General features: G+C 31.6%; 1 protein-coding gene and 1 long non-coding RNA gene across 3 annotated transcripts; both read left to right on the top strand.

The window, feature by feature from the left end:
* Positions 1-3642: 3642 nt before the first annotated feature.
* On the top strand, positions 3643-6595 carry LOC143070693 (uncharacterized). The gene is made up of 3 exons (XR_012976645.1): positions 3643-3933; positions 5420-5676; positions 6514-6595. It is a non-coding gene; the product is annotated as an uncharacterized LOC143070693 (long non-coding RNA).
* A 1896-nt stretch (positions 6596-8491) lies between these two features.
* On the top strand, positions 8492-26536 carry LOC143072637 (von Willebrand factor D and EGF domain-containing protein-like). Of its 2 annotated transcripts, XM_076247679.1 has the most exons (12): positions 8492-8859; positions 9263-9412; positions 12188-12403; positions 13038-13243; positions 13950-14340; positions 15957-16109; positions 18014-18200; positions 19624-19808; positions 21535-21786; positions 22998-23025; positions 23768-23876; positions 25511-26536. In XM_076247679.1, the coding sequence occupies exons 1-12, from the start codon at positions 8701-8703 to the stop codon at positions 25629-25631; spliced, it is 2157 nt and encodes a 718-aa protein (XP_076103794.1). In that variant the 5' UTR covers positions 8492-8700; the 3' UTR covers positions 25632-26536. The 2 variants fall into 2 exon arrangements, with proteins under 2 accessions (XP_076103794.1, XP_076103795.1); XM_076247680.1 differs by lacking the exons at positions 8492-8859; positions 9263-9412; positions 12188-12403 and having other exon boundaries at positions 12805-13243.
* Positions 26537-27665: the final 1129 nt, after the last annotated feature.

A 27665-nucleotide genomic window follows, 5' to 3' on the forward strand; every position in this document is an offset into this window, starting at 1 on the left:
CAATGATAACATATTATTACTTTGTATGCCATCACGAATTGGTTGACCTTTATAAAAAAAAAAAAACCTGTTCCAAGGAATTGTTTTTACCAAACTCTCCTTTTCCAGAATGTGACCTATCGAATTAGATATATCACCCGGGTTTGTACTAACCATGACTAGTGTCTGAGCAGAAAGTTGACGAACCAGGGTTATGTTAAAGAAAGTCTAGTCCTCTTTCGGAAAAAAAATTTCATCGGAAGATATAACGACCTTGTAAATAAATATTCCGTATCAACTTCACAAATAATACATGATGCTCTTGAAGTATCGATTCTATATCCTGACGTTGTTTATCATCTTAAATACGTATTATATTGTTCTTTTATATGTGTTATATTATTATTACCTTTACTGCTTTGCTCATTTTTGGTGATCTCTGTCTGTCGTGCCTCGGTACTTATTCATCCTGTCATTGTGTTATTGTGCTACGGTAATTTTTGTATTCTTGTCTTTCATTATTGCTTATGTGCTTTGTTTATTTGCCAATTTTGTGTTTCTACAATGACGTATTAGTTTGTCTTTATAGTTTATAAGTTATTACATAATGTTCGCTGTTGTACCCTTATTTTTTTACATTTGTTTTTTAATTTTAAGCGACTGTCATAAAATTCAGAGGTTAGATTTGCTATAAAACCAGGTTTATTTCATATTTTTTACAAAAGGAAATGCCTATTCCAAGTCAGGAATATGTCTGTGGTTTTCTTTTCATTCGTTGATCTGTTTGAGCTTTTGATTTTGCCTTAGATAAGAGACATTCCGTTTTGAATTTTACTTGGAGTTATATTTTTGGTAATTGAATCTTTGCATATGTAGCAAGATCTACCCTTTTTCATTTCCGGAGATACCATCCGGGTTGTTTTTTTGTTAGAAGGGTTGGGGGTGCTTAGTTTTTAGTTTTCTATGTTGTGTTTAGTATACTGCTGTTTGTCCTTTGTCCTTTTTCATATTTTGCCACGGCGTTATTAAGTTAGAATGTCCCTTCGATATATTTCGCCTTGTACGCCAGCCGCGTGTTTTGTCTGCAAAAGACATATCAGTTATGCTCGAATCATACAAATCAAACCCCAAATTAAGTACGTCGTTAGAGATGAAAAATATACAGGAACTTAAAATATAATAGGGTCATCCGTTGGAAATGACCAACAAAATGTGTTTTAAAAAATAACATCAAACGTGTTAAAGATACTCTGTTAATGATCACAAAAAGACTAAACGTTTACTTTTCTACATTGGCTAGCAGTATAGGGGGAGGGTTGAGATCTCATAAACATGTTTAACCCCGCCGCACTTTTGCGCCTGTCCCAAGTCAGAAGCCTTTGGCTTTTGTTAGTCTTGTATCATTTTTAATTCTAGTTTCTTGTGTACAATTTGGAGTTTAGTATGGCGTTCATTATCACTAAACTTGTATATATTTGTTTAGGGGCCAGCTGAAGGACGCCTCCGGGTGCGGGAATTTCTCGCTACATTGAAAACCTGTTGGTGACTGTCTGCTGTTGTCTTTTCTATGGTCGGGTTGTTGTCTCTTTGACACATTCCCCATTTCCATTTTTAATTCTAAAGTAATTTTTTTCATTTATTACAGAGATTTAAGTGGAACAAAGTTGACAGTCATTAAAAGACGTACTTTCCAACACGTATCAGGTTTATACACATTGTATGTAGTTAAATGATTTCTAAACATTTGTAGTGTTTTCTATAGGTGACATCTTCAGGATCTTTATAATGATTGATTTTTCTTTGGGGTTAATCTATTTATAAATTTAAATATTTAAATAAATCAGACTTCCTATTTATGTAAAATTAGCATTCGACGTTATGGAGGGATACTGGCATAATTTAGATATATGACAAACAACTTATTGATTAAGGTGGAGATGATGCATGTTTTATCTTTTATATAAAAAATAGGACATGCTATTTAAATAATCTTTGCGTTATATCAATTTGATGTTCTTCAACTTTTTAAACATTTGTATTTATGTTTCTTTAGGAGGACCCTTAATGAGAAATAAAGTTCGAAAGGCACATATAGTGCATCAAATTATATATAATTGCATGTAATTTGCACAATGCATTATTTAAAAAACTGAACCAAGAAGTCAGACCTTTAAAATTGCATTATTACATCAAACGAGATATGTCCTCACACAAAAATATGAAATATAAAACATACGACAGAGCCTACGCGTATACGAAAGTGTTCCTAAGTACTTCTTAAAGATATCATGTTTAACATTTAAAAACTCTGTCAATAGTTTGACTTTTAATTTTTTACAAACTTGTTGTAAATGAGCTACAAGGACCACTATAATAAGTCTACCTTTATTTATAACACCTTTCTAGTAGTTTAAAATATTCCAACTGAATGAAATACTTTAAATTGATAAAAGAAAGGAAACATGTTGACAGCAAATTTTGTTCGATTTAAAAATAAGTTATTAATAAAACCTGATCTTCGACAGAATAAATTTATCTAATCTTTATTTATATTTTAGGTTTCTTAAGAACATGACATCAATGACTACACTAGATGGATCGGTATTTGAGCAGTTAACCTTACTAAGCTACCTGTAATAGCCTAAATATATTTCGTCTTAATATCAGCCCAACAATGTTAGATCTGTTAATTTGTTTTTTTGTTCTTCACTGGCTGGGATTCGAACTCATGCTACTGAGATATCGTGGCTCCAAATCGCCTTGCACTAAGACCGACACGCTAGACATCTTGATCACCTTGGCTCTCCAAAAATAAAGATTTCAGTGGCCGGGTGTTACCTGTTCTCGTCAGTTTTAATCTAGCGTCGTAACATCGTCCATGCTATATAAGGCATGAAGATGATTTTTTTAACAGATCAGCTTAATTATCTGTCGTACAGCATCTTACAAATTAATGTAGGATGCAGTCACATAAATAAATATATTATAAGTACGTCTAAACCAGTGACAACTCTACAACTGATTTCATCCAGTGGATCACCAGTGATGGTGATAGAAGGCTGAAAATACATTCTGTATATGTAATTTGTCTAGATACAAGCACAACAATGATAGATCTGTAGATGGGCGGAATATATATAAACATATTCATCTTTATTTTTATTTACATTTAATCTAGAATCTTCGGGTGGATACCAATACAAATGTATAAAGAATTAGGTTTTCCATACTTGTTATCTCGAGAGTACTCGATGAAGGTTATTCTTTAATCACGTTTAGTTCGACTTGAAATCACCATCATATTGACATTACATATCCTGGTGAATTTTCACTGCGGATATTATCTACCAAAAAGCCATTGAATCGGTACCTGCATGATTTCAAGTGTACATTTGTTTTCTGCAAGTTTGCTTTGAATGAATTGTGTAAATTTACTCAATTAAGTTTACATATCCCCTAGATAAAATAGACCTTTGTTTTTATTATATTATTGTCATTGAATTTTTGGGTTCAACAGTATTTCCCTTATTATGCGTTTCACACTTTTAATAATGTTCGATGAACTTAATTGATGAAACATGTTTCACACGTCATGCGCCCTGATATTGATATTTAACGTTGTGTAAATTAAAAATTCTAGACTTTCCTTTAAGCGTTTCAATTCTTTTCAATTTTATTTCGATTTATTCCTTTGTTTGTTTATATTTTGACATGAAGGCATCTGATAATGATTATAATATTTCATTAAAACCAGGGATTTGAGTGGAACATCATTGATATGTGACTGTGGTCTTTACAAGTTTGCAGAATGGCTGAATAAAACCACTAACCATTATTTTGGTCCATTTACTGGACCAGTGGGTGCAAATCAGAAACAGAACCGATATGTCTACTATATAATTGAAAGTTGTAGAGACTCGGAATTCAATGTCACCGACTACCCATATGAATGTCGTAAGTTGTTATATACATTGTACTACCATGATTGTGCTTTTCTTGTTGTAGTCATATGGTTCAAACATGAATGTACAAAATATTACATACCAAACTAAATAATCTACAAAATTTAAGTTAGTCCTATATAAAACATTATGAGTACTAATTATAACAAAACAATAAAATTCACTATATTACACTTTAATTTAATTTGAAAAAGAATTAATTAGATTTTCATCAGTTATTACTTTTTATTATGAGTAGGATCAGGACAGCTTCTCCCATCGTGAGAACTGATTTGAATTGATCATTTAAAACAAATTCTCTTCAAATTTGTTTAGATGTTTGCACTAACAATTTGAATAAGAAAAATCCCCCACACCAGATCTTCTTTGGCAATTTATATTTATAGTTATCTTTTTCAAACTTAATACTTACTACAAATACTAATATGTAAACAATTAGCAAATTGTAAAGATTCAAGAATTGAGCGGGTAACATTTTTCAAAATTGTCCTGATATTGCTGTTTCTGCATTGGTCCTTGTAATGTTTCTAGGCAGAACCCAAGCGTCGAACATCTATTTTTTCTCACTCACGATGGATGGCTGTTGAAATGGATGAAATTTCGGATTTTTCTTATTAGTTCTTATCAAACTAACGTTATTCATTTGATATAACATATACATAGAAATAAATCAGATATTGAACTATTCTTATACCTCATATATGTCAACTTTTTGCGGTTTGTGGTTGAAGAAAGTTTAACGAAAAAGATGTCAATCGAAAATGTAGCTCGGAAGGATGTGGATTTTTCCCTTTCTAGTCGAACATATAGATCAACCAAAGAGTAGTATACCGGTGTTTAAAGGTTAAATCGATTGAGAAAAGACAAATCCGGGTCACAAACTTCAACTGAGAGAAACACATTAGCTATAAGAGGACAATGTTCAAGTTTTTCCGTGGGTGTCATTTAGAATTACAAAATAAGATAAAAAAAAAAGTGTCTTACGCGTCAAAATGTAAAGTTTGTTAAGTCTTGACACCTATGTAAACGGAAGTGAGTATTAGTCCGTCCCATTCATTGCAATATTCAACTAGTTTACGACAAAAGATGAATAATTTTTAAATCAATTTACTAAGCAATGATGCAAAAAGTGTCAAGTTTCATACGGTTGTATAATGAAATCAAACGATACGAAATGCATACAATTAAAAAGAACAATTATAAAAGCTTGTCAGGGTCTCTAACGTTTAATAAAATTGAGAATGAAAATGGGGAATGTGTCAAAGAGACAACAACCCGACCAATAAAAAACAACAGCAGAATGTCACCAACAGGTCTTCAATGTAGCGAGAAATTCCCGCACCCGGAGGCGTCCTTCAGCTGGCCCCTAAACAAATATATACTAGTCCAGTGATAATGAACGTCATAATAATTTCCAAATTGTACACAAGAAACTAAAATTAAAATAATTACCATTTTCTTTATAATTATATTGTTAGCCAACGTGCCTTTTGTTAACTCAATACTCACTGAAGGGCCAATATATCCAATTCAAAATACTATTCCAACTCCTAGTCTGGTTCCAGTCTTCAGATGTAGCTTCGACGACAAATGGACGGGAAGATACAACTATGATGTAAAGTGGGAGATTGATGAGGATGAAATAAAAACGTATTTAAACGTTTCCGTAATGAATATTAACACGACCTTTCTTCGAGATTCTGATTGGACAGATACCCATAACATGAACATGGTGGTAAGGGTAAAAAAAATAAAAACGATTTAGCTAGTCCATCATTTCAACTGCATATATGTCAGCATAAACTATAAATCAAGAGTAATTACAAAAAAGAAAAAGTACTTCTTTTATTAGCAAAATAAAGGCCCTGATGTTTACACTCATTATGTTTGAAACATAGAAATATTTATTTTGATGATTGCTCGAAAAGGCTTCCAATTATTATATAGATTTGATGTAAAATGACGGGTGCCACATGTGGAGCAGGATCTGCTTACCCTTCCAGAGCACCTGAGATCACCCCTAGTTTTTGTTGGGGTTCGTATTGCTTATTCTTTAGTTTTCTATGGTGTCATGTGTACTATTGTTTGTCTGTTTGTCTTTTTCATTTTAAGCCATGGCGTTGTCAGTTTATTTTCGATTTATGAGTTTGACTGTCCCTCTGGTATCTTTCGTCCATCTTGTATACAAACTCACTGACAAGATGATGATGTCACATTTGGCATCAGTTTTCATAATAGAATAGATCTTAGTACTAATATCACACATAGCTGTTTTATTCTGGATTACATTTTAAAAAAGAGCAAATTCAGAGATATGTTAGTATTGTCAAACATGGATGACATGTATTACCGTTTTCCGGTACGTCATCGAAATAAAAAAAAAAAACATACAAATTTCGAAAAAAACATAGCAAATAAAAGAAAACTGGCGACAAGCACAAATATTAACATATCTAACTATTGTATATATTGTTACTCTTTTCAAATGTTTAACTATGAGTTAAACTCAACATTCGCGAGAATGCATAGTGAAGAGATCAAGTGATAAAGTTGGGTTAACGTATATTTTTAGGTTCGATGTGGAATAAGAGTCAACGATTCTGAACATGATAACCAGTTTATTTTTAGTTCAGATTTCAGAGCTGGGATTTTCGTAAGTGGAACATGAAAAAACTTGTATCTTTTCACTTCTTTACATGATTTTATCAGTACTGCTTTGCCAGCAACAATCTTCTGATTGTAGTAAATAATTACTTGACATGGCAGAATTGTTCTCCAAAACAATGATTTTTTTTTAATTTGATTGTTTATTTGGACCATTTAAACTTAAAAAAAAAGTAATCGAAAAAAAATAATCTGGCCAAAAGTTTTCATATTTGGTCTATTATTACAGAGAATTGATGTTAAAATTTGTCTTAGTTTGAATGTTTCATCGAAATTGTTTCGCTTAATTTTTTAGCTTCATATACATAATAGTCAATGATGTTGGTATAGTATTATACGTTTAACTTTATATCATAACAATGTTAGAATTGAATACCGGGTGAACGTTAATAATACGGCGAAACTATAAAACAGGCTAAAAGAAATCAAGGAATCAAGACCAAAATGCCACGTTCAATGTTACTGGATCACCATACCATATTATGTAAACCCTCCACCAGGCTATCGCTTATGCTACATTAATGATAGAAACAAACTATTTATTGAAACCAAACGTATTATTGCTTGTATTCGTTCACACAATTTTTTTTCGTTTTTTGTGTTGAAGAAACAGATACGCCATTTGACAATCTTATGACTGTTTATGAGATTTATATATAGACGGGTCAGATATAAGGGGGACAAATATGTAACCTTTATGATTTAGGATGCCATTTGAACCCCTTGTATCTACATTCATCGCTTTCTTAGTAATTTTGAATTTAGAACAAGCTCAAAAACTATAGTTTATTAAATTTTAATGTGAATAATGAAATCCTATAAAAACAATCTTACTCGATTTATCCATTTTCTGACCTGTTGATTAAATGCATTGCTGGTCATTTGATCTGAGGTCTGAATTGGTCAAAATTCGATTATGACATTCTTATTTTCTTGCTTTCCTTTAAAATGCCTATTGTGACGTCACGAAAAAAGATGACCATGTCTGATGACATCACGTAGAAAAAACACAAATATCTTCTAATTGTCGTTCAAAAGGACGGCTAAAGATTGTTTGCATATCGTCTTAAATCATTAGAGTAACAGATTCCACACTAAAATATCGTGCAATTCATATGTAACCACTACCGACAGATAAATTTTAAATATTTTTAAACGCTCGTCAGATATCTGTGGATAGATATCGTATTACACTCGATGCAGTGGTAGAATTTACATATGTCTGTTAAGTAATAATTCTAAGATGACGTGAATCTCAATTGAAACAAATAGCAAAAATGTGAATTTGTTGCTTTTCACCAAACATGATTATTTTAAAGGCGTCGCAGAAAAGACTTGATGTCAGAGTCAGTCGAATGTATTCAGGTTTGTCAACATGACTGAATTGGATCATATACCCTGTGGATTAGGGAGTTAACAATTCGATTCGAGTACGAAACATATTTATACTCATATTTCAGAAATATCTCATCGTCCGGATTGTGAAGCAAAATTTAGATATGGACGATACGCAGCCACCTTTCAATTTATCTATCAAATAAAAGTCAAGGTTCGCGTTATCAAGTAATGCGACAAATATTATCAGTCTCTTCCCTTCCTACTGGTTCGGATCTTCCTGTCATAAATAATCGCAGGGTACTCAGGTAGGCTTCCTTCAACAATACAAACTGATCATTATGATGTAGACAAAAGTGCCGACAGTTGCATTCAACAATCAATTATTCAATATGTTTGCCATAACACATTCTTAATAATATCTAAACATTATGTCGTTGTCTCATTGGCACTCATACCACATTTTCCAATATCTATTGTGCTAATTTGACTTAATGACTATTGAAGTTCAATGCATTGTATTGAAATTATTTTTTAGGCTGACCAGTCGGAGTACATCGTGGTGGAAGGAGAGTCAATTAACATAACTTTGACTGCAACTGTTCCTATCGGATGTATAGCATCAAATGATGAAATAAGATCAAAATGTTTTCAAGATTTTCATATCTTTCAACCGAGTTTCGACAAAAGTGTACTGCAATGCTCTAATCTCTATGGGAGTAGAAATATTGTCTTTAAAAATGAAGTTTGTGGAATAAGAATGACAGATTCGGGAAAGAACGTAAAAAATTTAGAAGTATATGGATTCAGTGATGGTTTGTACAATTACAGAGATCGGTCGACCTATATTAGCATGTATACAACATCGGTGTCAACGCCAAATGCTGTTTGGCAAAATTTCAACATCAGAGATATAAAGGTATGCTCATATGTAAATCCATAAATCAGTAAATTCTATATATTTGAAGGTTAAATAAGCTACCATTTTATGCCTCGTTTTTTTAATATTCATGTATTCCATAAGATAAAATTCATAACTTTCTTATGTCATCAAAATATTTTTATATCGTTTATATATATATATATATAAAAGAAGATGTGGTATGATTGCCAATGAGACAACTCTCCACAAGAGACCAAAATGATGCAGAAATTAACAACTATAGGTCACCGTACGGCCTTCAACAATGAGCAAAGCCCATACCGCATAGCCAGCTATAAAAGACCCCTAAATGACAATGTAAAACAATTTAAACGACAAACTAACGGCCTTATTTATATAAAAAAAAATAAACGAAAATTCTAACTATCTTCTGTGAAAGGTAACTGTAAAAGATGGAGATGCTTTGGTGAAAAATAGATGTTGCCGTTCGTATAATGATCCTCACATCACCACTTTTGATGGAAAGACCTATCATTACCATGAAGTTGGAGAATTTGTCATGTACAGAAATGACAAAGGTCCATATTGGGTAAGAATCATATCTGAAATTAGAAACGAAATACTCTTATGTGATATCATATTAGACTGAATAGTTAAATAAAGTTAAAGGGACTAAAGAAAACAATACAACTTCTGTTATTCATTCATCCGTACTACAACAATAAATTACTTTTGCTTGCAATGACACATTCTAAAAATTATTAAACAGTTTAGTACGTTGTGTGAGGTATTGAGTATTGATGTTTGAAGATTGAAAAAAAACTGAAATTATAACTATAAGCCCTTGATTTAAGAATGCCTTGTTACGGTTTTACTTAAACGATATGTTAAAGTCTCTACTTCCTATCACATTTATTTTTCTTCCACCTGTTATTCATTCGCTGCTAATCAATAGCTGATATCCGTATTCTAAACTGTCCAATAAACAATAACCACTTTGGACGTCAAACTTCCTTGCAATATTATTGGTTTGCTTTGTAAACTGCATAAAAAGACCAACATTTGTTTTGAATATTACAAAGAAGATATCATCTCTTTGCAATTCACAATAAAACAAAATACTGTTTTTATATAATATATGTAAAATCATGTTAAAGAAAATTGCACTGGTCCATTCAGTGTGACTTGATATTTCTTATCAATCATTCACAGATATATCATTACAGTGGGATTGCAACATATGTCATTACAAAATGAAAGTTCTAAACAATGTGCGTCCAAAAACATATTACCCCAATAAGGTGTGCAATGACAGATTATATATTCTGTCCCCCTTCGTATATATACATGTATTATTTAAATGTTTGTTGGATTAACTGATATCATTGCTCAAGCGAGAAAATTAATCTCGTTGAGATGATCAACGATAATCTATAAGTATCAATTATAAAAGGTTTGTGATTGTTTTGATATAATTTATCGAAATTATTTAAAAGTTATGAAGCTGGAAGATTTCAAATAAATTTAACCAGATTTGTGGTAGGTAAAAGAAAGCATGATTTTGCTTTACATTTACTGTTAATAAAGAAGTTTCTTTCTTATGATAGTTACAAAAATGTATTTCTATTGTTTCTACTTATGTAGAACTTAAGGTAGCACTACAGTCTAACAATGATTTTTTGATCATATTTTTTTTATCACATAATTTTGAAATAAGTATTATTCTGCACAGTTTGTAAAAATCCCAAAGTTATTGTCATATCACATCAGGGAGTAAATTGATAATGAATTTATGTAAATAAAAGCACATGGTAATTAATCTAAATATATAGGCATTTGGGAGGGGCTTATATGTCAATCATCTGTTGATACCAGTGTCCAGCTGTTAATCCCTGACCACAAGATAAATATTGTAGTCTTATCATCATGTCATTGTTTTGCAACACAAATTATTTATATAACATGGAAGTGAACAAAGAAAAAGAAAAAAAAAACTAAAGGGAAAAAATCTACCAAAAAAGAAAAAAAGTACTATGGAAAAGAGTGGGGAAGTATTTTTGAAAGCCTCTGACTGCCTGTTTAAATTTCTTCTCTTAGATCTTCTTCATCTAAATACAGTTTTATGAATTTTAACTAATTTTCAGTTGATGTGTATTTTTTCAGTCCCATTTAATTAAATGTATTTTCAAGAAAAGGGTGGTCTTGATCTTTTTATGAACATGTTTTTTTATGCACACTTTTAATGTTTAGCTAATTTCAGACATAGTTTATTTCTTTTTTAAAATTCAAATGAAAATTATTCTTTATACATTTATTAAATGCAGCTGGTCAAGAATGTTATTCTCTTATCTGAGACTGTCTTGAAAGAGGCGGAGCTTTGTCGATATTTAATTACTTGATCACAGATGTTGGTCATATCTGTGACGTCAAACTCCCGCCAAATGCCAAGTTAGTGTTGGACAGTTCACATATAATGCAAAATTTACAGCATTAGAGCATCAAAGACACAAAGTGTGTGGTTATATTGATATAGTAATGGTATCAGAACACTCCTGGTGTGTTCCCAGTGGAACGTTTGTATTTATATTGACTTTATAGGGGTTCTAAGGGGAAAATTCAGTTTTTAGGTCATTTCTCAGAACAATTTTTCATGAGAATTGTAAGGAAAAAATGAAAATAGAAACTTTATAGGTGCCCCCTTTGGCTTGACTTTGATATATATGATTAAAGAGTGTATTTTCTACAATACCGTGTCCCAGTTTTTGGATAATTTTTTCTAAATGAATTTATAGGTCTCCAAAGATGAAAGGTGAAATGAGGTTTGGCACCCAGCAGTTAAATCAATATATCTTCTTACTGGAGGCATATATCAAAAATCTGAGACACGGTTTTGGAGATTGTATATGGTTGATTACAGGGATGAAAACAAATTTTTACTACCATTTGACATGAAAGTGCCATTTTCATCCAAGTTGGAAGACCACTTTTTTGACAATTAATAAGCTATATTTTGAGATAAATCAAACCAAAAATAAATTTATATATAAATTAAGAAAGAGTTATATTTCAGCTTTAAAATGAGTTAAAGATTTTAAAAATCCATTGAGTAGTTTTGGAGAAATTAATCTTTAAAGACTGTTGATTGGAGTCAGAAAATTCTGACTGTAGTGCTACCTTAATTAGTCAATCTGTATTCAAACCATATGAGTTTTAAATTAATCTGGTTTAAATAGTGTCATTGTTAAGAATAGCGTCTACAGATTTGAATCAAACGGTTTTTAATGACTATCTCAAGCTTGAAATATTCCTTATTTAATAGCAAAACTTCAATTTCAAATCAAAGGTTTTTGTTCTTTACTTTAAGGTGCATGCATTGTTCACCAATTGCAATGACGGATTTCCAGGAGCCGCATGCCATTGTGGTGTAGCAATTAGAAGCCGAAATTCCCTTTTCGTTTTACGAACCTGTCAAACAATTTCAAGAAGTAAGAGATATAGCCTGAAAACGCCTCTTGTTTATATAAAACAATGTGATCCTAGTGATATGTTCATTCAACCGTTGTCAATTACTAAATATAAGGTATGTATAAAGAAAATATTTATAATGTAGCATGCATAATATAAAAAAAATATAATATCTAGCATTTTCGTGAAATATAATTTCATGCAAGGTAAATACGCAAGTATTATATGAACCACAATATGTGTAAACCATAGTGCTCTTGTGGTTTCATTCAATGTTTCATTTATTCAATATTATGATAAAGCAATACTTGCATCTAAAAGTGTCTTTCATTTGTCGATAAGTGAACATATAAACTAGACTAGGGTAGGAATTATATATAATGAGAGATGATTTGTTCATTTTAATCTTTTCTTATTATGTGGAAAATTTTGAATTGATTGCCTAACTTCAAGAAAAATGTTACAAACGCGCGAAATTCATACCGCGTGGGGTTTGTTTTGTTTTTTTTTTTTTTTGTTTTTTTATAATTTTGTGTTGGGTTTTTTTTAAATACAATTCTGAAAACAAAGTTGTGATAACTGACAGCAAATTCGAAATATTCAGATTTCAAAATCGATATGCTTTTGCCTGTGGTTTTTAAAACAATATTCTAAACAATTGTGAACTGGAAAAGGAAATACCTTATTTTTTAACTCTCTCTGATTACTGAGTTTCTACTTATTTATAATTGTTTGTTTTATAATCTCAGGTAACGTTGCCAATAGGAACTGAAATAATTATTACATTTCAACGGTTGTTCATTAGCAGTATAATAATTAAACCTTCATATCATGACATAAACATGGCGAAAGGACTCTGCGGATTTCCAAGCACAACCAAAGACACAACTGACGATTTCATGCATAGGTATTATGGAGTGGTGCAGAATCAACGGACGTTTGCAGATTCATGGAGGTATTTGTATAATCTGAAGAAAAAACGAACCCTACATAGTCGTTTTCTTCTCTATGTGATAACACAATCGGGGATGTAAAATAATTTACTTTTTTTTCAAATAAACTGACAGAACAACTGAGGGAGACATATATAAGTGTTTCTGTCGTATTTTTTTCACTATCCTTTGTTTTAAAGCCTTTCTTTTAACATATTATATCATTTCATATGCATATCAAGTAACGTCGTGATATAACCATATTGCGATTTTTTTATTTTTGTTTGGTGTAATATTGTTTTTTTGGAGAGATTCGTTTATTTTTTTAGATATCATTAGCTCTTTCTAAACAAAAATATTGTTTTAACATGTATATCTGTAAGTATCAAAGAATAAATTCACATAAAATGAACAGTCGAAAGTCATATTACAAGTTATGTTATTCATAATAAAAAAGAAAGTAAGAATATAATATATTCAAATTGAATAATTGAACGAAATTTGATTATTGATATTGAATACTCGGCAGAAAATAAAAGCATGTGTTAAAAAGCAGTTGAAACTTAGAAGTCAAATGCTTGCCTAAATATATTACTTTTCATAACTGTTTCCTCCAGATTCATAAGATAAGAACATATTCGTATGTATGTTATGAGGGATAGCAATAACCAGTATTGTTTACTTTCTTTCAATCGAAATCTTTTAAATGACCATTACTAATTGTTTCAGAATCAATGACACTATGGTGAATGAACAGCTCTTTTTTCAAATTCCAATTTTTCTAACTGAAAATTTTAAAGTGACAGAAATCAACCAGACGCCACCCTTGACTTTAGATCATTTCTGTGTGTGTGGAAAAAAGGAAACAAACCCTCTTTCATTAGATGATTTGAATACTGCTCAATGTCAGCTGACATCCACTACAGATTATTGCGTAGAATCAAGTGCAACTATAGACAGCAGATTGCCTACTGAGTCTCTGAACTGTTTAGCCTCAGGTCGTATAAGGAAACGCTCTGTCAGCTCGAAATCATTTAATCGGCGCAGCATTGAAAGCGATGACGGATTAGAATTTCACCCTTTAACTTACGACGATGATGTATACAGCGAAAATCTAACGGTAGGATATTTTGTGATGTTGTGTTTTGAATATTTTTTTTTATGTTAACAGCAATTCTCGAGGCAAATTATAGTATATAATATACTAAGAGTCGAAAATATCGCTTTACGAGTTCATATGCAAATCATTGATTTCGGTTATTTGGGTGATTGGTTCTTTTATATGATTTTTGTCGAGCCTTCGACTTTAGTCGAAAAAGCGAGACATAGCGATCCTACATTCCGTCGTCGTCGTCGTCGTCGGTGGCGTCCACAATTATTCACTCTGTGGTTAAAGTTTTTGAAATTTTAATAACTTTTTTAAACTATCCTTGAATTGTACGAAACTTTGACAGAAGCTTGTTTATGATCAGGAGATAGTATCCAGAAGTAAATTTTGTAAAAATAAAATTCCATTTTTTCCGTATTTTACTTATAAATGGACTTAGTTTTTTCTGCGGGGAAACATTACATTCACTCTATGGTTTAAGTTTTTAAAATTTTAATAACTTTCTTAAACTATCCTGGAAATGTACAAAATTTGGCCAGAAGCTTGTTTATGATCAGGAGATAGTATCCAGAAGTAAATTTTGTAAAAATAAAATTCCATTTTTTCCGTATTTTACTTATAAATGGACTTAGTTTTTCTGCCAGGAAACATTACATTCACTCTGTGGTTAAAGTTTTTAAAATTTTAATAACTTTCTTAAACTATCCTGGAATTGTAAGAAACTTGGCCAGAAGCTTGTTTATGATCAGAAGATAGCATCCAGATGTAAATTTTGTAAAAATAAAATTCCATTTTTCCCGTATTTTACTTATAAATGGACTTTGTTTTTCTTCCAGCTAACATTACATACAGTCTGCAGTTAAAGTATTTAAAACATTTTTAAGATTCTTAAACTAGCCTGGATTTTTACCAAACTTGGACAGAAGCTTCTGACAATCAAAAGATAGTATCGAGAGGAATAATTTTATTGATTTTTTTCATTATTTTTGATGAGTGTGTGATAAACAGCAAAAGTAGGCGAGACACTGGGTTCCGCGGAACCCTTACAAATTTTTATAATTCCACTCCGAACAGTTTTGTTTTCAGTTTCCTTGCTTTTCCAATCAAGGTAAACCGAAAATTGTACTTATAAGATATATGCTTTGATACGAGACGTATTATGCGAAGAACTAGAACTAAGATTATTTTTTTTCGTGTTGATAGGTACTAAAAGATATATTACTAACATTAACCCCACAACTCTTTTCATTCATCGACATAAAGTCAAATGTAGACCGACCTATCAAAATTACTACCTGATCTTTTAACCTTCAAATGTAGAATTACACAAGAAATTCCAGATAAATATCCAGATTGTTACAGTTATCTAAATGAAGATTTATATAAAAGTACCGAGCTCATACTCAAATTTTAAAAGGGGAAAGTCGAAATAATGAAAAACAATTGCTATATTCCTTGCTATATTCGTGCATTGTCCAAAGAAAATTGCAAGTAATATTATGTAAATTTTATATATAAGAAAAATTCTGAAATTGATTATAGCAGTTCTTTAAAGTGACTTTCGTCCTATAAAATATATGTGGATCCAGTTATAGTAAATGGTTAAGTGGCTCGTTTTATATTTAAAGGCTCCAGCTGCTTTCAAAAATAGTTGGACAGAAGAAAATGCTACAAACACGTGCAGGGAAAGTATACAAAATGCCCTCCCGTCACACATATACAGCGAGTATGTAGAACTATCAGAAGATGAGTTTGTAGAGTCTTGTGTTTTGGATATAATGGTGAGTCGACAGCAAAGAAAGTTGGAATATGTTTAGTTTTCGATATAAATACTTTGAGATAAAAGGACACACAGATCCATGTCTTCGTTTCCTTGCATCATTTTATTCTATTACTTTTTTATTTTGTCTTCATTTTTTATTGTATAACCACTTGCCTTTACTTTATTGTATATCTTTTTGTATAATAATGCATTGTCGTTGGTAGTGAGTAACTCCTTTGGACGAATTTATATTCAATATTAACATGAACTAAAATATCAGAATTTTCTTATATTGCTTATCGTTCAAGTAGTGGAATTCTAAAAAATAGGCGAATCTTGCAATTTGTCAACTGCATCTTCTTTTTTAATTTAATAAACGCGCGTCTGGCGCAAATACAAATTTTCAATTCTGGTATCTTTGATGAGTTTATTTACATAAATTTTGTTTGCTTCTATTAGTTGTAATTTTTGTCTTACCTTGACGGAGTTGGTGGCGTCGTCAATGTATTTGTTTGGGATTAGTTCAGTTTAAAGGGATCCACTAGTGGTATATCAATGATATTTAGTATGCAGTGGTATTGGCATTCTCACATCTCATTTTCATGGATATAATTCAGACCCGGGGCCCGTCAGTCATTGTTTATTGACTTTGAACTTTTGCTTGTTTACATGTATAAGTTTGTAACTAAGTAAGTTTATCGGGAACCCCTGGTGGTAGGTCAATGATATTTTGAATTCAGTTCCATAAGTTTTGAAACATCTCATTTACATTGGATTTTTTTGGCCTTGTACCTTCAGGCATGGTTCATTGACTTTGAATATTGTGTAACACTTGCAAACTAAAGTATTGCTCTTTTAATAGCAACATTTATATTTTACTATCAGAATAACAAAAAATAAGAACAGAGGCGCAGCATTAGTAACTACTGTTATTGTAGGAGCATGAACACGTCAATTAAGTGAAAATGAATGGTAATTAAAGAGAAAAAAGAACGACGGGAACAAACAAAAAAGGTCCCTACCCCAAACGCACGTGTTTTCTCTTACGGAAGAAATTGTAGACCCGATAAATGCGCTTAATATAGGTTCTAGATATACAGCAGATATACCAAGAACAAACAGGATGTCAAAGATAAAGAATTTTAGTCAGAAATTCTAGTTCGGAGAACGAGCTATGAGTTCCTATGAAGAAATTTAGAATTTATTCAAAAATACATATATGGTCTATGTACTCATATGGGCCGTTTTGTTGATAACCAAACGAGTATATACTCATATGATCCTACCATACGTGTATACGAAGCAACGTCCAAAACTATTTCGTACCTTCTCTTATATGCATCGATTGGATAAACCAAACAACGTGAAACGCCTTTGTAGCTGCTTATAACGATAAGTGTAGATACACTTCCATTACACGTACACAAACTCCTAGATTTTTCAATATTTTTGAAATATCTGCCATAAAAGTAGTAGAATGATCGCGTATGGAAATATCAGTCAATATAAAGTCAGGTTTATGACAATTAATCACCATTTGTTTCAATAATCAGCGTTTGAAGAACTTTCCTTTGGCAGGCTTATGTTTTTAATATCTAACATGCTATACCATCTACTTTCCTTTTGACGCTTAGTTTATTTGTTATTCTTGTTCTTGAACTGTCCTTCGTCGACAAGTTCCCATGGAAAATAGTCTTTAAACGGGTTCGTTTGCTGTCTATGCCCTTATTGAACCATCACAAATATTTCTATTTATTTTCATCTCTCGTTTTGGTCCCAAATAAAGGTTCTCCATAACTGCATATTTTAGTTCAACCTGAAATCAACTGTTGCCGTCAACATATTGAGTGTTTTTAATTTCTACAACAGGTATATACATTAAAACTCACATATCAACTTGAACGATGTATTTCACTATTGTAGGCTACTGGAGATACAACCTACATTGTAGATACCATTGATGCCATGGCAACAATCATACTCGTGGAGCTTTCACGGAATGAATATATACATATCAAAAACATGACCGAAGGAAACCAAACGGTACTGGATTATATTACTGGTTTCCTTTGTCCTAATAACTGTAATGACAACGGTAATTGTGTGTCAGGTTAGTATTTGGAAGATTGTTATATGTTTACTAAATCACTACATTTATAAAAGACTTGCTGTAGACACTGTTGTACTAAAACCAATTATAATATTGTAAGCACTGTATTTTTACATTAATTGACGTAATTGTGTATGATACAATATTTTGAACTTTTAATCAACTTTACATTACTTGTCATTGGCTTTGAATTGATCGAACTAGCTCTGAGTAACTGCGATTATTCTCTGATATGTACTCAGTGTCTTTTTTGTTGTCGAATGTAGAAATATCCTTCTACGTCCGGTCTGTGTTTGTATCAGAAGTCTTTCTGCTTTGTATCGATCTAAATACTAGTAGTGCCTTCTTGTGTTGTACAGTTATATCAGTGTCCCAGGTTAAGTAGAAGGTTTGGCGCCAACAAATTAGTTTAACCCCGCCAAATTCTGTATATGCCTGTCCCAAATCAGGAGCCTATTATTCAGGGGTTGTCGTTTTTGCTGTATATCATATTTGGTTTCCGTTCATTGTTTGTACGCAAATCCGGGTGTTAGTTTTCTTGTTTAAATTTTGTTACTTGTCATTCCCGCGACTTTTATAGCTGACTGTGCGGTATGAATTTTGCTCATTGTTGAAGGCCGTTCGGTACCTATAATTGTTAACTTCTTTGTCATTTAGTCTCTAGTGGAGAGTTGTCTGGAATTCATACGACACCTTCTTATTTTTATATTTAAGATTCATTGAAAGCAAATGACAGTATGGGACGGAAATGATCTTTGTGATTTCAAAGGAAAGACATTTCTTACTGACAACGATAACCACTCAGAATATCTTCGACATAAGAAAAAAATTCTTTGAGATGGTCTTATTCAAACATATCACATTGCTAATATATAATGGGCTTTTTTATGCTGTATGTTTAAGTTAAATTAAATCTTGGCTTTTTGTGTTGTTTGAGTTGAACAACAATTACTTTCCTGGACTTTCCTGTCATAACAGCCACATCTAGATATTTTGTTTTTGGCATACATCCAGCATTTTGATATTAACTAAGTTGATAAGATTTATCGTATCCAAAGTTTGAGATGCAGATATTTAATATCCATGATTCCCAACTATACAATCAGAAGATGACTTGCATTGACGAACATGAAAATCTTTAAAAGAGAGGTGGAAGATATTAAAGGTATATATACAAACTTATTAGTGAAAGAAATGCTGACTTCGTTATGTCTACAAAACAGATAATAGTAAACTAAACACTGAGCAGCACTAACCTCACATACAAATAGGGAATGATATTCTATGCTCTGGAAGGTAAAGATATCTTGCTCGACAAGAGGTACCCGTAGTGTTAAAATCAGTAAACCACTGTTGCTCCTTATCATGCACTTTATCTGAAGATTTTTCCCCATTTCTAAACTCATGTTATTATACCTTTAAGGTGTTTGTGCTTGTTATAAAGGATACATGGGTGATAGCTGTGCTGAACAGACATCTTCGCCACCGTCTGACACAAGTTTACCGAATGATGGGCTGTGTTCTATAAGCACAAAGTCATGTATAACAACCAATGTGTATGGCAATTTTCAGTCAACGACTGTGTGGTATAAAAAGAGAAGTTTCCAGGTGATTAATTTAAAGGATAGATAAATCTTTAGGGGGAAAACATATCTAAATAGCATTTCAATTAATTTCTTATTGGTTCATAAAGAGTATGAATTTCTAGATGATTAAATCTTTAAAAATGGAACATTATTGATTTTGTTCTCATGTTTTAACAAAAGATTTTTGAAGCTAGAAATACCCTTTTTTTACAAAATTGATTAAAATATTCACAATTTGAAAGTTTTAGAATGAATATATGTATGAGTTAGTTCGTCGTACAAGCGAGTGTACAATGCATACATAATACTTCAAGCATATATTTATAATATTACTTACTTACTTACTTAGTGGTCCACCTTTTGACATCCGCCTTTCTTAAGTTCTTTCATATTGTCCACATTACACAAATTCTAAAACAAAAATCTATTCATTTATTTCAATTATTTTTTTAATCGAAAATAACAACATCATTGATTTGTATTATTTTGGTTATTTTATTCAAATCCCAAATAAACTTAAATATCAATTACATTTTTTAAATATTAATCAGGAATGTTCCTTCATTAGTGATCATCGGAATATCGTTTTCAATAAATGTTTAAATAGCAGGTTTAATCAACTCAATATCTATATAATAATGGCATCAGCTGTCGAAGCCATCATAGGATATGAAATGTATAGTCAAAACCGGAGGGAAACTTGTTATTTTGTATGAAGGCAGGTATAATAATTCATTCAATAGTAAACCGAATAAAGTTAACGGGCTATTTTGAAATAAATAAAGCAGAAACATGTAGCCTCTGACCATAAGGGTCGAAAAGCCTTACATATAAAAAGGGAAGATGTGGTGTGATTACCAATGAGACAACTCTCCACAAGAGACCAACATAACTCAGAAATTAACAAATATAGGTCACCGTAAGGCCTACAACAATGAGCAAAGCCCATACCGCATAGTCACCTATAAAAGGCCCCGAAATGACAATGTAAAACAATTCAAACGAGAAAACTCACGGCCTAGTTTATGTAAAAATTGAAAGAAAAAAAATATGAAACATAAAAACAAACTGAATTACAAGTTCCTGACTTGGGACAGGCACATACATACAGAATGTAGCGGGGTTAAACATGTTAGTGTGATCCGAACCTTCCCCCTAACCTGGGACAGTACACCACAAGAACGAACAATAAAAATCAGTTGAAAAAGTCTAAACTCATCAGATGGACAAAAATACAAGTGGACGGGGACGGGTGGAGTTCTTATATTTAATTGTGTAAAATGGGTGAAAACTTCAAAACAACAAAGTTTAATTAGGAAATTAACCATCAAGAACATTTCGCAAATTGATTCCAGACTGACAATTCTAGGAATAACCAAAACATAAACCTTCTGGTATAGTATTTAAATATAAGATTATGATTTAAACGAAATCACATTGATAACATAATATGTAAAAAAAAAATGACGTTGAAAGTTTGCATATTGTCATGTTACAAATTGTTACGGAAATGTCCAAATGGCTATAAGTTATACATAAATGTAAGTTTACTTATTTTTGAAACTTCATTGGGAGAACAAAACTTGGTCAAATAGAATTTAAGCTGGATAAGCGAATTTTTCAGGCGGTATAACCATATAATATGTATTCAGTGAAGTGATTAAGAGAGACACAAAGATTACGTTTTTTCACTGCTTTTTTCATTTAAACGTTATATATAAAGTGTGTTGATGTGTATCTACATTCAGATTACCGAAAATGGTACAGTCTACACATCTGGAAATGAAACGGCCACTGCAGAATATCGGCATTTGTTCATGGTAACTGTACCGCTTAAGATATCAAGACGTAAAAGATCTACCGAGTCGATGCATTCACCAGAAGGATATGAAATTAGCTTGTCAAATGACGGCAGTAATTTTGGAGAATCTTTCAACATGATTGTGTATGACGAAAATTGTTTCACTTGTAACTCAACATCAGTAACTTGTGTTGCCTTGGTATGTTATATTTATACTTACATTATAAGTTATTCATTCACAGAGAAGTTGTACTAGTCAGCATTCACTGATTGTTTTAGTAATAGGTTTGTCTTTCATAAAAAAAACATTTATTATACGCGGTTTGGGTGTATTTATTGATTGCATCAAATGGTTTATTCATGTATATGGTTTTGATGTTATATTTGTTATTCTCGTGGGATTTTGTCTGTTGCTTGGTCCGTTTCTGTGTGTGTTACATTGCAGTGTTGTGTCGTTGTTCTCCTCTTATATTTAATGCGTTTCCCTCAGTTTTAGTTTGTTACCCCGATTTTGTTTTTTGTCCATGGATTTATGAGTTTGAACATCGGTATACTACTGTTGCCTTTATTTATTCTAGATAGAAACTTAAATAAGTAATTTCAATATTAAATACGTTAAAACAACATATCAAAACAATCTTACAAATGATAAAACATTTTACATAATACCAGAGTATGTTTAAGTAAGAAACAAATCATTTTAATTATAATTTAATTTATGACTCCTAACCCTAAAGATTGAGAGTGTTATCCCGAGTGCTTCAATGCTCAATACATGCTCCGCATGCGATATCCGCCTTGTCCGTCGTATCCAAGGTAGACAACATCTTTTACATGTCAGATCCTGTAACAGGTGAAATATTTCATTAGAGATGCCGTACTTTTATTGTATAATTAAAAACTGATGCAATTTGTATATGTCATGCTCATTGTACATGACGCAGAAGAAATTATTTACAAATACAATACAGGTTAATTAAGTGAATAAAGTGTAAATTGAGAGCCATTCACATTTGTAAGATGGTATCACAATATTCGATTTGAATACTAAATATGTTGCAATGAATCATTTGATTTCGAGGGGGAAATGTATTTCTGGAACCGTTGTTTTTTTTCTATTTTCGTCAAAACCAATATTTTCATTGGTAAAAGAAAACACGTTTTTCGTCAATAGTTAGTTTTGTTATATTAAAAACCATCCATATAGACCTCAAGAGATGTATTTTTGTTGAACATAGAAAATTGTTGTTCCAATGAAATAAATATTCTACGAATGGAATAGCGCAATTTTCTTTTAATGTTGTTCCATTAAGAGTTTCATTAAATAGTCTTTAGTGCAATTTTTCGTATTAACTGTATGCCAAAAAATGTCCGAAACAATTTCACAGAATAATCCATTTCCAATTTCAGGAAAGATGTAAACAAAGCAATAAAGACGGTAAGCTTTGATATTTAGATTACTCTTTTAAAGACACCGATTGCATTTTCAAACTTATTCAATCTATTCAAAATAAAGTAGTGATACTTAAGATGTCCTAATAAAACAATGAATTATGTGTTTGGTAACAAGAACCAAAATAAAAGCACAAAATATCTACACAGATAGTGCGTTTTTGTGCAGCTGCCTTTAACATCACAACGGGAAATCTTTTATCCTCTACGTAGTCCGCGTCACTGTTAATATAAATCTTTAGCTCCTTAAAAACAGCTTGACGGAATTCGACCAAACTAATAGATATAGATTCGTATTCAGGACACGAATTTATCAACCTGCTTTTTAATGTTTGATCTGATAGATTTCTTAATATATAATTTGAACACGACTGGCGACACACAAAGTCATTCGAAGAATCAAACATTTCGTAATTATTTGCGTGCTGACAAAAAATATTGTGCGACTTTTGTATTTTCTGTTGATTAGCCAAAATATTTTCCCAAAGAACTAGGCTGTTGCTTAAATCTTACATATATTAATTCATGTCGGTTTAATGCATTATATATATAGTCATAATGTGCCATCAGTTTTGTTCAGTCAGAAGTCCAGTCAACGCAAAGACTCAAATTGGCATTTTTTTTTTATTTCTCATCCAAACATGAGGTATATTTAGGAATATGAGCAAATATTGGTTGAATCGAAGATAGAAAGAGGTGTTGATATTTTTTTTCTTAATTTCTTTCAGATAATAATAAAATCTACGTAACAATAGGTGTAGCTCTTGGAGTTGTACTTGCAATTATACTGATTGTTTTGGTTGTTATTATCTACAGAGTAAAACATACAAAATCACTGTGAGTATTAATGAGATGTCAATGGTTATGACTGTATACGTAAATTTTTAGAAATTAGAATATGCAACATTCCAACAGCATCTACAAATAGAGTATACATCTTTGGATTGATACGATATGTAAGAGCTTTAGAACTATGTAAATAAATATTAAGGACATATGAAACAGGTTGCATCCCACGGTGCTTTTTTACGAAAATTTGCATACAAACTATTTTTCAACTAGTCAATTCAAATTTGTAATAAAAAATATACCTTAATGGTATCGAAATTTTAAACATTTATTAAAATGGTATCGAAACTTTAAACATTTACTAAAAAGATATATAAAAAAACAGGACTTTTGTACAAACATTTAGAAAATCTTCTTTACAAAAGTATGCTCTAAGTTTGTTTAACAATTCTTTAAAATGATTGTTTTTATCAAAGTATCACGATTTTAGAAAAAGAACTGCATTGTAACTGTATCGTATGCCCTTAAATCTACTTTGTTTTACAGGAAGTTAAAATCTTTTCTTGGTTGTATGTGCATTATTTCACGTTTACAGGTTGCTCTTTGTAGAATCAGCTGTTACACAAACCACGACTTTTTTTAGGAGATATATACTATTTATAGATATTTTGTTTCGTTCCCAGATATAATCTCTATATTTCATATCATAGATACATTACTTGGGAATATTACCAGTATAAATAAACATGGATAGCGGCCGCCTTGAATTCTGAGGAAGACTCAAAGCGGAGGGAGGGGTAGTACAAGATTTTTATGTATATTTTGTCATTTAAAAAAAATAGTATTGCACATGAGCTAATGATTTCATCCTAAGATATTGGTGCAGTTTTAGCCATAATAGGAAATTGCCTTTTCTATATTTACAGAAATGCAACCTATATAAAAACGTAAAAATTATCTAAGTTGGGTAAAATCTCAGAGTTGTTCCTCTTAGGTTATTATTATAATTTATCTGATAATTGAAAAGTGTTACTGAGTGAAATTCTATAATCATTTTCAGCTGTTTGTTAATTTAAGAATCTTTTGCAACGATGATAAGTATGCATATCAAAACATGGACATGATACCCTTCAAATCGATCTCACATTTTATTGAAAATCGAACAAAGTAAAGTACATGTTTAGATCTTTCTCTTTTTTCAAAATTTATAAAAGGGAAGTTAACATAAGGAAAAGATACTAAATGTATCTCAAAAACTGAACTAATGTGAATTTAATGTTGAATTTTAAAAAGAAATGAAATATTCACAATATTTGTGTTACATATTCCCATTCTGTTGTTTACACGGTTAATGTATCAGCATTTATCAGTAAATTGTCTAAACTTAACTGGCAGACCATCTTGGCCATTAGACTAAACATACTGCAAAATATAACAGTACACAACCTGTGTACCAAACGATTTGGTTTGCAAAATCAATCTTTTTATAATATATCGGTGATTTAATTTTGCTCTTGAAAGTTTTTTTGATATATTTGTTCTTCAAGAATCACTGCAGAGACATCAATTATGACCGAAATATTGTCATACTATATCACTAAAATATAAAATTAGTTATCATTATGATTAATTCCATATGGGATAATAAAAAAAAATAATCATAAAACATTTGTTATTCACAGGAAAAGGATAAATGCTGAGAAGGAAGAAAAAAATGGACGACAGTCAATGTTTGAAAAACTAGAGAATCACGCAGATGAGAATAGGTCTAGAACACCAGTAGAACTGTTTAAAGTAAAGTAGAGTAAAGGTTCATGAAGAATCCAACAGCAAGAACAGTGCAACCAATTAAAAAAAAACAATGTTAACATTCATGTCGTTTATAAAGAATTCTATGACAATTGAACCGTTTTTTCTATATCATGATAATTGAAGATTTAAATTGTAGTCATTTCGTACCCTTACCATTTCGTACCCATAATTTCGTACCCTGGCAAAATCAAATTCGTACTTTGACCGTTTAGTACCATGACCATCATATACCTAATGGAATATTAACATGTATACCATTTCGTACCTGATGGAAGATTTTAATGTATGTCATTTAGTACATCTTGTAAGTTTATATGTATGCTTTTTCGTACCCCATGGAAGATTTACATGTATGTCATTTCGTACCTCATTGAGGATGTATTTTTATGTATGCTAATTCGTACTCATGGAAGATTTTTCATGTGTAAGATGTCTGGGTGAAAAAGTTCATAGACGTATATTCCTTGTGTCACTTTAACATGCCAAGCAATCCTCGCTAAAAATTCCGGTCGACCCCCTACGGCAGTCATTAGTAGCTAAAGATTTGATTTCATTCAAGAAATTAATGTATGACCTTCATGTACGTGTCGCTTAGAACACGGCCATATACCAAATGGTCAAAATTAATCATCCATGTAATTTGCTCTATGGGGTGTTTGCAGAATTTCAACGGAGGCAATTTCTTGGCATGGGAGAAAGGAAGAAAGACCATTCACAATTTGTCTGATAATTGTTTTTCTCTTTTTTAATTAAATAAAAAAAATAATAAACCTTTCAAATGTACAGATCATAAGATAAAAAATATTCCCTGTGGAACACCTCCCCCCTTTTTTTTGTGCTCTCTATGTTTAACCCTCGAATTAAGCTTTCCAATCTAATTAAAATTAAAACCTTGCTTTCTAACCAAATTGAATCTATTCATGTACCGGACCGGTAACTTTCTTTATTTAATACGAAAATCTACAGTGCCGTTATACAAATGCATGTTGTTTGCTTGGAGTCCCTTCCCGAAAAGAAAGAAATAGCCCAAACTCCAAGATACTATATTCCTGCATCACGTGATTTTTACCACGTGGAGCTTAGATTTGAATAAATACCGAATATGGAAAGTGAAACTACAATTCAAAACATAAAGTCCGAAGGCACAAATAAGAAAAAAGAAAGGTTGTTTTTTTTTTGGCAAAGGGTGCCGAGGTAATTCTCTCGGTGTTCAAAATATACATGAAATATTTGCCACTGCCCCTTTTCTGTTCTATGAATTTTGACCCTGAGTTTTTTTATCTGTTACTGCATTTCCTGACAAAAATAAAGGCAACAGTAGTATACTGCTGTTCGAAATTCATAAATGGATTGAGAAAAAAATAAATCCGGGTTACAAACAAAAACTAAGCCAAACACATCAATTATAAGAGGAGAACTACGACACAACAGAAACACAACATTAAAATGTAACACTCATAGAAACGAACTATAATATAACAATGGCCATTTTCCTGACTTGACACAGGACATTTTAAGAAAAAAATTGTGGTTTGAAACTAGTTTTGTGGCATGCCAAACCTCCCGCTTTTATGGCTGCCAATGTTAAATATAACATTCAAATGACAACATTACATGATAGGACTACAAAACAAATAAATGAGAGAACATATAGGACAGAGAAACACACGAATAGGAGCTAACAAAAGGTACCAGATTTAAAATTTAATACGCCAGACAAAAAAAATATTTATAACTAGAAAACAGTTACATGACAAATCCTGTAAACAAACAAAGTGTTAATAACACTATTGAAGTTTCCAAGTGCTGCTTAATCAAACCAATTATCGGTCTTTATAAAATTGTTAGACCCCGTTCACACTAGCATTTTTTTATCGATCTAATTTGAACCGATCTAAATAAAACCAGTAAGCGTTCACATTATCTTAAAATCATAACGATCTCTATCGGTCTAATATGAACCACTGCGTTCACACTACAATTAAAAACGCAATCGATCTAACCTTTCTATCCGTAAAACTGTAA

This window comes from Mytilus galloprovincialis, chromosome 4, assembly GCF_965363235.1.
Source record: "Mytilus galloprovincialis chromosome 4, xbMytGall1.hap1.1, whole genome shotgun sequence".
Classification (NCBI taxonomy): domain Eukaryota; kingdom Metazoa; phylum Mollusca; class Bivalvia; order Mytilida; family Mytilidae; genus Mytilus; species Mytilus galloprovincialis.

What these genes read in the sequence shown, in the direction of transcription:
- LOC143072637 (XM_076247679.1), top strand. Translation starts at nt 8,701, where the DNA reads ATGACAGATTCGGGAAAGAACGTAAAAAATTTAGAAGTATATGGATTC. An exon ending in TCAACATCAGAGATATAAAG is followed by an intron (nt 8,860 to 9,262) that starts GTATGCTCATAT and finishes CTTCTGTGAAAG; the next exon opens with GTAACTGTAAAAGATGGAGA. An exon ending in ACGTTTGCAGATTCATGGAG is followed by an intron (nt 13,244 to 13,949) that starts GTATTTGTATAA and finishes TAATTGTTTCAG; the next exon opens with AATCAATGACACTATGGTGA.